Genomic DNA, 12,402 nt, shown 5'->3' with positions numbered 1-12,402 from the left:
TTTATGACAATGACATAAGTGACAAAGATCGAAGGGTTGTTGAAGACCAGCTAAAAATACACCACTGGGTCTCCCGACGTCACATAACTTTATCACGTGATATAAATAGGGCAAAACTTCGTCAAGTTTTGGAGAGGGCGCCCTACAGTTTCAATGATGGATTTCTGACACACACAAAGAACTTCATGTCTGTGTTTTCTGAGGTCATGAATGGTCGTTATGGGAGGAAATGGGAGACAAATACGGTGTAATTATGGCCCAGATAAAGAAACCTTTACTGTGAATCAAAGCGTACAAAATGCGTCTTAAGATAACCCCCTGAACCTTGTGACATAGATTACGCTTACTTTCTCAAAATTTTGCGACAGAGGCGTAGATTTCCTCCTCCAACTGAACCCCTAACAAACATTCCAACAAACAAACAAACAAATTAACAAACAAAACCCTGACAAACAACCCAACAATCAAACAAAGACCTTGACAAGCCCAGCTTTCTGGAATTCCCCACTAATCACCCCTCTTATAATCTCTGTACGTCAATATTATAATTTATTGATTGATTGAGTGGAGATTAAGTATTGACTGATATTGATTGATTATTTTTAATCCCTAGTGCAAAATTCATACTACTTAAAAATAGTATGATGAGTACAAAATACGCCATTTATCAATAAAACAAACAGGTATCTTTCAAATTATACAATACGCGAATATCACAGCTATTTTATTGGAAAACTTAATCAATCCATTTTAAAATATTCACCACTTCTAAAACTTGAACTCATTCAATATATAAAAGCATTATATTCACTTCAATTCAATTTTATACAAATCATTTAAAATGCATATTTTTACACAGATCATACAATCAAAAAAATATCAAAGAAAACATTCCTCAGACAAAAGCACCACCGATATTTACTAATTAAAACCACAAACTTTAGCGCAAATTTTGAAACACTTATAATTGCTTTAGTTTAACATAATAACATATTAATCTTGTCAGTAAAAACTAATTGCAAAATGCTGTCACGGGTAACTTCCAAGGGTGACTAATTGTGCTAGTTTGGAATAATTAGGAAAAACTGCCCTGAGCTTAATTTAATTGTTCTGTTTACCACCGAATTGTATGCTTATGGTAACTAAAGTATTGTCCACTTATGAGGTTAACAACAATTTCATAGAGCTGCTTCAGCAGAAAATACTGCTTAGTGAAAATGCATTTGTAAAAACTAGGTAGCAGTCTACTTTTGTTTAATTTGGAACATGAAAACCGCTGAACTTCAAAAGAGGGTTCAATTCTGCAATATCGCTACACATCTGCAGGGCATCCGGCTGGTTTGTGGTTTGATTACCAGCCCTTTTACGCCCCTGGTTCACATCCCACCTAGATAGGTAAAAATATTGCATATATGGATAAGGTTTCCAGACCTGATTACGTGGGTTTTCCCCATTTGTTTGTACTTTGGAAGATGGGAAGGCAACAGAATTTGGGATAGCTTCACTTTTGAGGGCCTTCCCTTCGGTAAACCGCTGAAAGGTTACAACATAGAACATTGTCTTTTTTTTTTACAAATATGAATATACATGTGTCTTATAGAAAACAATTTTTACAAAAACTATGAAGTGTTATTTGAAACTATGGCAGAAATAAGCACAGGGCCCAATTTCATAGAGCTGCTTAAGCACAACATTTTGTTTAAGCAAAAAAATCCCTACTTAGTAAAACCAGATTCCGGCCAAGACTCCACTCAATTGTTATGCTAAGTAAACAACAGCTAAATACCAGTCACAAGCAATGTGGCGTGAAATTTTTGCCAGTAATATGTATAAAATAAGCGAGCTATTTTCGTGCTTAAGCAAATTTTTGGCTTAAGCAGCTCTATGAAATTGGGCCCAGAAGCCTTCCTACTCATTTTCTATAACACACGTTTGTATCTTACACCTACATCAAATACAGGCCTCCAAAAACCCACGACACCAACAGCAATCGCCATGGTGCCCTGTGCTTTTGCTATGGTGCCCTTTGCAAAAGTTTTAACACGAACTTAAACTTTCCCCGTAGAAGTGCCCCCGTACAAGAAAGAAAGTTGCTGTGTCCCTTCAAGAACAAAATTAAAGGCCAGCACATAGTCTACTGTTGTCCACACAAGTTGGGGAGTCAAATGGCAGTTGAAGTTATGGTGTGAACATGTATTGCTGCATCGCCTTAAATGTGCACTACACTGTATAACACACAGGGACGATGAATCCTAAAACGCTGCAACTAAGATTATTGCGATGGTGAAGTCGGGTGAGTTTCATCAACATGCGTATCGGTCAATTGCAGTTAAAATTATTAATAATTACATAAATTAAAAATGGACATTTGTAGAGCACCATTATCTACTAATTTTGCCGCTCAATGGGCTTAATTATTTTCCTTAAACCATCTCAGCTGCCAGGAGAGTATAAAGTCTGTGCTGCTATATAGGCAGCTAAATCAATCACATGAACTATCTCTGTCCTCATAGGAACCAAAATACTCCTGGGTGAAGAGAAGCAATCATACTTTGTTGTCTTGCTCAAAGACACAAGTGTCATGACTGGGATTCAAACCCACTTGTAAGACTCAAACACGTGAATACATTATTCAAACCATGTTAATACTTAGAAGGGAATCCTTTCTCAAAATAGTTTAAACAATCAACAGCTGCAGTAATTCTTACCAAGTAAGTTAGTATGGTCCATAGAGTTATAAGAACTAGAGGGCGCACTGGCCTATATACGCGACCCGGTATGCACGCAGGCGGCCATTTTCTAAGTTGACAAAACAGGCATCGCACAGCGTGTGTTTGTGTGGCCATTTTGTAAGTTGACAAAACAGCATCGCGTAGCGTTCAATAAACACAAACTCCGTGTCTTTCAAATTCAACGCGCGTGGAGAATGGCGCGCTTGTCTCCTAGTGGTCATGTTGCGTTTGTGCAAGAAGCATCACCAGTACGTCCTCTAGTTCTTGTATATAACTCTATGGTATGGTCATTAATTTGTTGAGTATTTACCAATCTTTGACCCCACCTGTTATTCTATTGAAAGTATAAAACAAAAGGTTTAATTAATATTATTCCCCTAAACACAATACCTTTTTCAGTTTAGAATTTTACAGGGCGGTTAAAGTGCATATCCTGAGTTCTTAAAAAAGCAACAAGTATAAACAAACACTGTCAAACTAATAACAACAAAAATTCTTTTCCTTATCTTAAAGGTGTTGTACAGGATTGGTAGAAGTGGAAAAATAGTAACAGACAGTGTTCATGTTTTTGTGTGATCGAAATTTAGGCTTAATCCGTTGTGAGTCGGGAGAAAATAGTGAAAACCCATGCAAAATTTGTAGCATGTTTACACATTTTCCTTCATTTTGGTTGTAACTGAAAATTCAGCTCTTGCGTTTTGTCAGGTTTTCAGATGCAGTTTTCTTGAGTATGACTTCATTTCAGAGGGAAATGTTTCACAAAAAATACATTATCTAGTATGAAATTCATAATCAGCAAGATTTGAGACTAAAATTACACAATGTTTTGTATCCTTAAAGGCAGTGGACACTATTGGTAATTACTCAAAATAATTATTATCATAAAACCTGAATTGGTGACGAGTAATGGGGAGAGGTTGATGGTATAAAACATTGTGAGAAACGGCTCCCTCTAAAGTGACGTAGTTTTCGAGAAAGAAGTAACTTACCGCGAATTTGATTTCGAGACCTCAGATTTAGAATTTGAGGTCTCGAAATCAAGCATCTGAAAGCACACAACTTCGTGTGACAAGGGTGCCTTTTCTTTCATTATTATCTTGCAACTCCGACGACCGATTGAGCTCAAATTTTCACAAGTTTGTTATTTTATGCATACGTTGAGATACACCAAGTGTGAAGACTAGTCTTTGACAATTACCAATAGTGTCCACTGTCCTTAACAATCCTGTACAAAACCTTCAACCAAACAAACTTTTCACACAGGCAGGAACAGAACTTGTATTTAAGTGAAGTTCGTCTATTCTAATTTTCTTTATTGCTCAGTGACTTCTTGCTATTGGCTACCGAGTAACATCTCCATGCCAACAGTTGTGGCATGACCAATAAAGCCACGTTGATGACGAGGAAGACAGATTGGGTTTCAGCTGGAACTCGATAGATGTACGGAGTGTTGCTATGGAGGGAAGCACCAATATGGGAAATTTGGGCCTGTAAAAAGAAGAAAATATACAAACAAAATTTAATATATTTCATTAATTTCAATTTCATTTTTCGATACCTACCTATAAATGGTGTGGGTTTTCTCTGGAATAGTTCTATATATAAGGCTTGCCCCCCCACATCTACCCTTATTCCCTGCAAAATGTACTACATTATTTTCAATCTGGTACAATTTGTTTGCTTGAACTTCATTTCCAACCCCCACCTGTGGGCTTGAACAGGGTTACCCCCTTCACAGTCCGTAAGAATGTAGGCATGGGTATCATCCACTAAGAGCCACCTACTCCTGGGGCTGAAACAGGGTTACCCCCTTCACAGTCCGTAAGAACTTAGGCATGGGTATCATCCACTAGGAGCCACCTACTCCTGGGGCTGACACAGGGTTACCCCCTTCACAGTCCATAAGGATGTAGGCATGGGTATTATCCACTAGGAGCCACCTACTCCTGGGGCTGAAACAGGGTTACCCCCTTCACAGTCCGTAAGAATGTAGGCTTGGGTATCATCCACTAGGAGCCACCTACTCCTGGGGCTGAAACAGGGTTACCCCCTTCACAGTCCGTAAGAATGTAGGCATGGGTATCATCCACTAGGAGCCAGCTACTCCTGCGGCTGAAACAGGGTTACCCCCTTCACAGTCCATAAGAATGTAGGCATGGGTATCATCCACTAGGGGCCACCTACTCCTGGGGCTGAAACAGGGTTACCCCCTTCACAGTCCGTAAGAATGTATGCATGGGTATCATCCACTAGGAGCCACCTACTCCTGGGGCTGAAACAGGGTTACCCCTTTCACAGTCTGTAAGAATGTAGGCTTGGGTATCATCCACTAGGAGCCACCTACTCCTGGGGCTGAAACAGGGTTACCCCCTTCACAGTCCGTAAGAATGTATGCATGGGTATCATCCACTAGGAGCCACCTACTCCTGGGGCTGAAACAGGGTTACCCCCATCACAGTCTATAAGAATGTAGGCTTGGGTATCATCCACTAGGAGCCACCTACTCCTGGGGCTGAAACAGGGTTACCCCCTTCACAGTCCGTAAGGATGTAGGCTTGGGTATCATCCACTAGGAGCCTGGCTAGTAGAGCAGAATGCACTACCTTCCCTACTACAATGCAATTATGCCGTGCTCAAAGGCACAACTATCATGACCATGATTCGAACCCACACCCTGCTGATGAGAACACCAGAGTTTGGGTTAGGAAACTAAATGTGCTATAAAGCCTGTTCATACGTCCTGCGAATGTGAAGTGAGTTTTGGCGTCACATGGCTGTTTTCACAGGGAATGTTTCGCAGGAGTTGAACACAGTTCAACTGTTGAGAATTATTCGCTGTGAATTTGTGACATCAACATACGTCTCACATCTGCAGGACGTATAAACCGGGCTTAACCCTAGTGAATACATACCTGAGCTGACGCCCCAGCGTGAATAATGGCCCAGTCAGCCACCCAGGACTTTCCAGGCTTCACTAATGACCAGATGGTTGCACCGTAGTATGGGACGTAGTAAAACCAAAACACAAGCATCTGTAGTGACAGAAATAAATAGTTAAAGCACATCACACCAGTCCTTCAATCCCTTCACTGGCTTCCCATTAACAACAAAAGTCAAGTTTAAAGTTCTCTTCCCATTTATACATGAATTGCATTTAAAGGCAGTGGACACTATTGGTAATTGTCAAAGACTAGCCTTCACAGTTGGTGTATCTCAACATATACATAAAATAACAAACCTGTGAAAATTTGAGCTCAATCGGTCATCGAACTTGCGAGATAATATTGAAAGAAAAATAACCCTCGTCACACGAAGTTGTGTGCGTTTAGATGGTTGATTTCGAGACCTCAAGTTCTAAATCTGAGGTCTCGAAATCAAATTCGTGGAAAATTACTTCTTTCTCGAAAACTATGGCACTTCAGAGGGAACCCTTTCTCACAATGTTTTATACCATCAACCTCTTCCCATTACTCGTCACCAAAAAAGGTTTTATGCCAATAATTATTTTGAGTAATTACCAATAGTGTCCACTGCCTTTAAGCTTTCTCAAGGGCAGGAGCAAGTGTTTAGAGTTCTAATAAATTTTTTCGTTAATCAACCCGAAAAAAAGTTAACTCAAATAAGAAGGAGATAAGCGTGAGAAATGCAAAGTGAGAAATGTTTCTTTTCCTTCGCAGCAGGGCCTTGACACACAAGGCAACTTCGGAGGCAACCAACTGCAGTGTATGCTACCGATCTACTTTGTCTTACGATTGAAACGAGAAATAGGTGAACATTCAAATGCATATTGTTCTTGGGGATGCATATTATTCTATGGGATCAAGGGTGGATTTCACAAAGAATTAGGACTAGTCTTATCATGAGTTAGGACCAGTTACTCGTCCTAACTTAGGACTATCCATGCAATTTGTATGTCTCCTAGGACGAGTCCTAAGTTAGGACTAGTCCTAGCTCTTTGTGAAATCGACCCCAAAAGACCTTGTTTCAAAAGTTACTAATGTGCTACCAAAGTGGTCCTGTAGCATGCACTGTAGTTGGTTGCCTCAAAGTTGCCTGCAAAGATGCCCCATGTGACAAGACCTTAAGGATATTCACCTGCATCTTGGGGTATGCCACTGGGTCTTGCAGGTACGGCTCGTAGTTCTTAAGGTAAGCTTGAGCTGGGGGATAGGGGCTATCCATAGCAGCCTATATGGGAATAAAAAACACACACCAAGACCTTTTATTATCAATATTTGTAATACCTACAAAATAATGCAAACTTTGGACAGTCCCCTAACCCTAACCACCGTCCGGTGTCTTCTAGGCACCCTGCTCAATGCAGCAAAATGCAACACAGTTGAAAAGGCGAAGGTTTATGTGAACTGATGCCCACCTTGCCACTAGGCATTTAACTTGCTAATTGCACAAAGACTAGATCCTTGCTAAATTCAGCACAGTGCAACAAGGTTTGAGATTTTAGTAGACAATTAACCGCAATCAAATGCAACATCTTTTACCACCTACCAAATTTACCGAGTAAATTTTTATTGTTTACAGAGTATTTGAGAATGTGCACATTTCTGCAAACAGTAGATTCACCAGCTAAGTCTGCTTCCACCTAGTGTCCCCCAATAATGCCTGATTTTTTTTTACACAACAATTAATTTGTACCCAAAGTGAGGCCGAATCCGAAGTGACGGCTATGGCTACGGCCACGGCTGTTGCTAAGGGTGTTGCTAAGGACATCCTATACCTCAACGCATAATGACGCGGATGTCTAGCCGCAGCCGTAGCTGTAGCCGCTAGTTCGGACACGGCCTAAAAACCAAAGCATCTTGACCCGTTAACTCCAGTTTTCCAGGTCTCTGACAAGGAGGTTATTAAAGCCATTGGACCCTTTCGGTTCAGAAAAAAAAATAAAAGTTCACAGATTTACAAATAACTTACAGGGTTTACAGAAGGCAATGGTGAAAGACTTCTCTTGAAATATTATTCCATGAAATGCTTTACTTTTTGAGAAAACAGCAAAACAATATAAATTCTCGTTAACGAGAATTACGGATTTATTTTAAACACATGTCATGACACGGCGAAAAGCGCGGAAACAAGGGTGGGATTTTCCGTTGTTTTCTCCCGACTCCGATGACCGATTGAGCCTAAATTTTCACAGGTTTGTTATTTGATATAGAAGTTGTGGTACACAAAGTGTGGGCCTTGGACAACACTGTTTACCGAAAGGGTCCAATGGCTTTAATCAATATTAATCAAATAAGATTTCCTGTAACTCACCATGACACGGATAAAAGCTAATAATGTAGCTGCAGCAAGATACAACACAAAAATCAGATCGATTGGTCGAGACAAAATGCTGCCTGATTTGGAAGACTTCTGTTAAAATAAAATAAAAAGATGTTTGCATTTGAACAGCAATTCTTAGGTTATCATATAAGAGTGACATCATTATGAACTCGCTGACAAAGACCCTACAGCACTGATACATAGGCCATCGTAGGGCGCTGTGGCCGAGTGGTTAAGAGAATCAAATTCAAGTTCTGGCGGTTAAGTCATCGGGAGTGGGTTCAGGTCCCCGTTGTGACACTTGTGCCCTTGAGCAAGATACTTAACTATGATTGCTTCTCTTTACCAAGGGGTATAAATGGGTACCTGCAGGGGTAGAGGTTGATATTGTGTATGAAAATGCCTTTGGAGCGCTACGGTTGTCCGGGTTGTATACTCCCCAGGGAGCTGAGAAAGATTAAAGGAATATTATTGGTCCAATGACCAGGGCACTAATGTAAAGCGCATTGAGACGGTTATTGTGAAATGGGCTATATATAAGAACTTGATATTATAACTACTACTATTATTACTATTATTCAAAGGGCACAGATATATCATCTGAGTTTTAGTGCATTTGGCTCATCACTCAATTAAACAAAACACGATCGGGGCTTGGGCAAACCTCTGCGGGAGGATCTGGCTTTCTCTGATGAAGGAACTTATAGCCGGCGTAAAGCGGTAAGAAGATGTATGGAGTATTGAGGAAGAACGACGACCTGACTTCACCACCAAACTTTCCTAAGACGTTCCCGGGTAGAAAGACGCAGAGGCTGTTCATCACGGAACCAACCCAGAACAGACCGACCTCACGATAATTCTCACTGAAAATATCATTGGTAAGGAAAGCAAAAATAAGTTATTCGTTTCCATGAAAATTTGTTCACAATTACTTTGTTTTTTTAAGACAACTTGATTTTTTTCGTAAATTAAGTAGTAGTCCGAGGAATATTATGCCTGATTTGCATTATGTAATTGTTTTGGATAAAAAGCAAGTGATAAGAGCTTCTAAGATTCGTTTCAAACAGGAACAAATTTGACAAATACCCTAACAGACAGACAGAGCATTTTTTTTCTTTATATTTAAACAAACTTTTGCCATTGTTTTTCCACCGTTGACTTGGGACAAGAATTAAAGGGACTTTGATCTGCAATAATCATGGAATGATAATCCTATTTGCTCTCTTTGGTGCAGAAACCTTAAGGACTGTGGTTGACAGGGTCCAAATTTCACAAATCTGATTTACAGACGATATTGCTTAGTTGATTCAATTTTTCAAATTACCAGGGCCCAATTTCATAGAACTGCTTAAGCAGGAAAAAATTGCTTAATTGTTGTGACTGGCACCCCGCTAGTTTGTGAAAAAAATTTTAAAAAATGGTGCTTGACAGCTTTGGTAATTCCAACTGCAGAATTTTGCACATTCAGGGCATTAAATCACACAACAGGATGCAGTAAGCGCATGATTACAAGGTAAGAGAGCCCTCTGAAATTGCAGACGAATAAAAGGCAAGACGAATTCCCTACCCAAACCCCTCACAAAAAGATCTTCCATTTGATTGACTTACTTCCAGACAATAGCAGTGACCATCATGATGTACATACAATAATGGCCGGATGCATCCCAATAATTGATCATGAGTCCATAGGCTGTGTTCAGATAAGGTTCACCCTGGATAGAAAAAGAAGGAGTACAACAAAATCTCTGAGTCAACCTTGGCAAAACAAATGCTATAATTGTCCTGCTTTTTCTCATAGCAACCCAATTCCCTTAATCCATTGCTCCTGTTTTTGTTATAAATGGATATGTACATTTTGTAATTGTTTAATGCCTCTGACAAAGGTCAGGCTCAGATCAATTTGTTGTTATAGTAGAATACGACCAAAACATTCAATAAAATATTCACAGGATGCATTATTCTTCATTTTTTTTTATCATGGCTACCACCACATTTGCACCATGGCTACCTCTGTGGTTGTACCATGGTAGTACTTTATTGTAAACTCCTTTATTGTAAACTACAGCATTGGAATACATTTTACTCATACAAAAACCAACACTGATTTATCACTTAAAGTATGGTTAAAGTAAGTCAATTATTAACAAAGCCAGAGAGTAGAGTTTGTGCAAACAGAATAGCTGGGTTCGATATTTGATAAAGATGTTTGTATCAAATGACAATCTGGCTATTCAAAGCCCCTGAACAGTGCGGTCTACCAGGCTGAAATCAATCTGCTTATAGCGTTAGTGCCACACAGAGCCGTTTATAATACCAGCATTTAATACTCTAGGGCTATGATGACCTTTGTCGTTGTTCTATGTGTGATATGATGGTGTTAATTTCTCATCGAAAACATTAGCAAGTGACTGAAGTAGAATTTCAAGTAATGCTGATTTGGTAAATTGTAATAAATTTTGGGTTGAACAAAGACAAATTTACTGGAGAGGGACTGGACCCTGTGACCTCCGGATTAATGTGTCGGTGCTCTACCAATAGGAGACTTTCCAACGCTAGGTGGCAGCAGACATACCGGGTAAATTTCCATTGTTTACGTAGTTCTGAACATGCGCATAATTCTGAGAAGAATGGATTTACCCGGTAAGTCTGCTGCCCTCTATCGTCCCAGAAAGTCTCCAACTGAGCCGTCTTACCATGTTGCGGATGGTTTCCCCTATGTTGTCAGTATCTTTGTATGGGGGTGCCAGTCACCTCAGCCATCCAACCTCTTGTATTGTACACTAGGGTGTGACCACTGGCTATACAGCAGGCAACTTGCATGGCTTCCGACTGGCACCCCCAAACCAAGACAAATGAGGAAGACCACAAACAATAGGGCTATATGGCTAGGTTGGTAAAACACCGGCATGCTAATCAAGAGGTCACAGGTTCAAATCCTCCTCTAATAAATGTTTCTTGCTTCCAACCAAAAATGAAATAAATTTACAAATTCGACTGTGGATGTACTGATGTACTAAGAATAAGGTCCATTATCCTTCATTGAGGTGCATTACACATATTCTAGCCACAAAATGGTGAAGTAGCCAGTGCAACCTTTTCCTTTCATTGTATCTGGATGGATGTATGGTCAATAAGTGCCTTGAGTTGCCACTTCAGAAATTCTCCAAGGTTGAGAATCTTATCTGTTCCAATAGTGGCTTAAATTCCAGTGCAATTGAGAACAGCTGGTGGCTTCTTTAGTTTACCATTGAAGAACCCTTGCAACGCCTCTACACCATGCAAGTGTAGTGCCTTACATTGAAAAGGAAGGTGTACCTTTGGAATGGCAATAAAAACCTTTGATTGGAAGCCTACCAGTTACAACTGCATTTGTTAGTATAAAGCATTTTGATATTTTGCCACTATTCAGTATTTGCAGTAATGTACTGGGACTCTGCTACTGGAGCTCAAATCTAATGCTGTTAACCGCTAGGCCACAACATGCATGATAAAATAACAGTTTTGATAAATTATTTATAATACTAATACGGTATAAATGAATTGATTACCTCTATGAGATAAAAATCAATGAAGTTTGCGATGAGTCCATCAGCTTGCATTGCAAGAATCAGATCAACGATGCTGGTCCAGGCAAACAGAGAAAACACTGAAGGAAAAAAACACAACAGAGGGGGTGTATGAATAAACATCAAACATAACATGTTTCAAAATTATTAAGGCTCTTTGCAACGTTTCGCAGCAAGTTGACTTTTTAAAGCGATTCTAGTGGCACATATCACGCCTGGAAATACACAGAGACCATGGCCATGTTGCATGCCCTGCAACCGATTTCACAAAACGTTAGGATCAATCCTACTGTATCTCGATTAGGACGAGTAAACGTAAACAGGTAACCCGTCGTAACTTAGGATGGGTTCATATGCGTTCTACGTCTTTGGATAAGGAACTTAATTTGTCTTAAGTCCTAAGATTAATCCTAAGTTAGGATGAGTTTGGCGAAATCGACGGCTGGTTTGGTACCCTTTCATTCATGAAGTGCCTTTTGTTGCAGGATGAAACTAAACGGGGTGAATTTTTTCTAAAGGGAAAAGTTTCTGTATGGCGCCACCAGTTTGTTATTCGATATATAATATATTATAATAAAGTAGTATCCAATTAACCTCAATGAGATACCCCTTTCTGTAAAAATGAGAGAAAAGTGGTGGCGCCATACGGAAAGTTATTCCAATTTGGATTATGGAGATCAGTCAGTAACTTTAATTGATTGGAATTTTGTCAACTTTATTCTCAATAATCAACAGAAGTGAATTTAATAACAGCTCATCAAATCGATGGTATCCATTAGTAAACAGTGACAACCTACAAAATAACATACTTTGCTGATAAATAC

General features: G+C 39.6%; 1 protein-coding gene across 1 annotated transcript in view; it reads right to left on the bottom strand.

The window, feature by feature from the left end:
- Nucleotides 1–3,886: 3,886 nt before the first annotated feature.
- LOC117295892 (transmembrane 6 superfamily member 1-like) overlaps nt 3,887–12,402 on the bottom strand; it is an 8,892-nt gene continuing 376 nt past the window's right edge. The window contains exons 2-8 of the mRNA XM_033778679.1: nt 11,561–11,658; nt 9,621–9,724; nt 8,677–8,875; nt 8,004–8,102; nt 6,828–6,920; nt 5,645–5,764; nt 3,887–4,220 (exon numbers count right to left, since the gene is read on the bottom strand). Of these exons, the coding sequence (XP_033634570.1) occupies nt 4,035–4,220; nt 5,645–5,764; nt 6,828–6,920; nt 8,004–8,102; nt 8,677–8,875; nt 9,621–9,724; nt 11,561–11,658 (899 nt within the window). The 3' untranslated portion in view covers nt 3,887–4,034. The remainder of the gene's footprint in view (nt 4,221–5,644; nt 5,765–6,827; nt 6,921–8,003; nt 8,103–8,676; nt 8,876–9,620; nt 9,725–11,560; nt 11,659–12,402) is intronic.

This window comes from Asterias rubens, chromosome 10, assembly GCF_902459465.1.
Source record: "Asterias rubens chromosome 10, eAstRub1.3, whole genome shotgun sequence".
In the NCBI taxonomy this organism is placed as follows: domain Eukaryota; kingdom Metazoa; phylum Echinodermata; class Asteroidea; order Forcipulatida; family Asteriidae; genus Asterias; species Asterias rubens.
The sequence above is the reverse complement of the archived record's forward strand: the minus strand, read 5'-3'. Positions and strand labels throughout refer to the sequence as shown.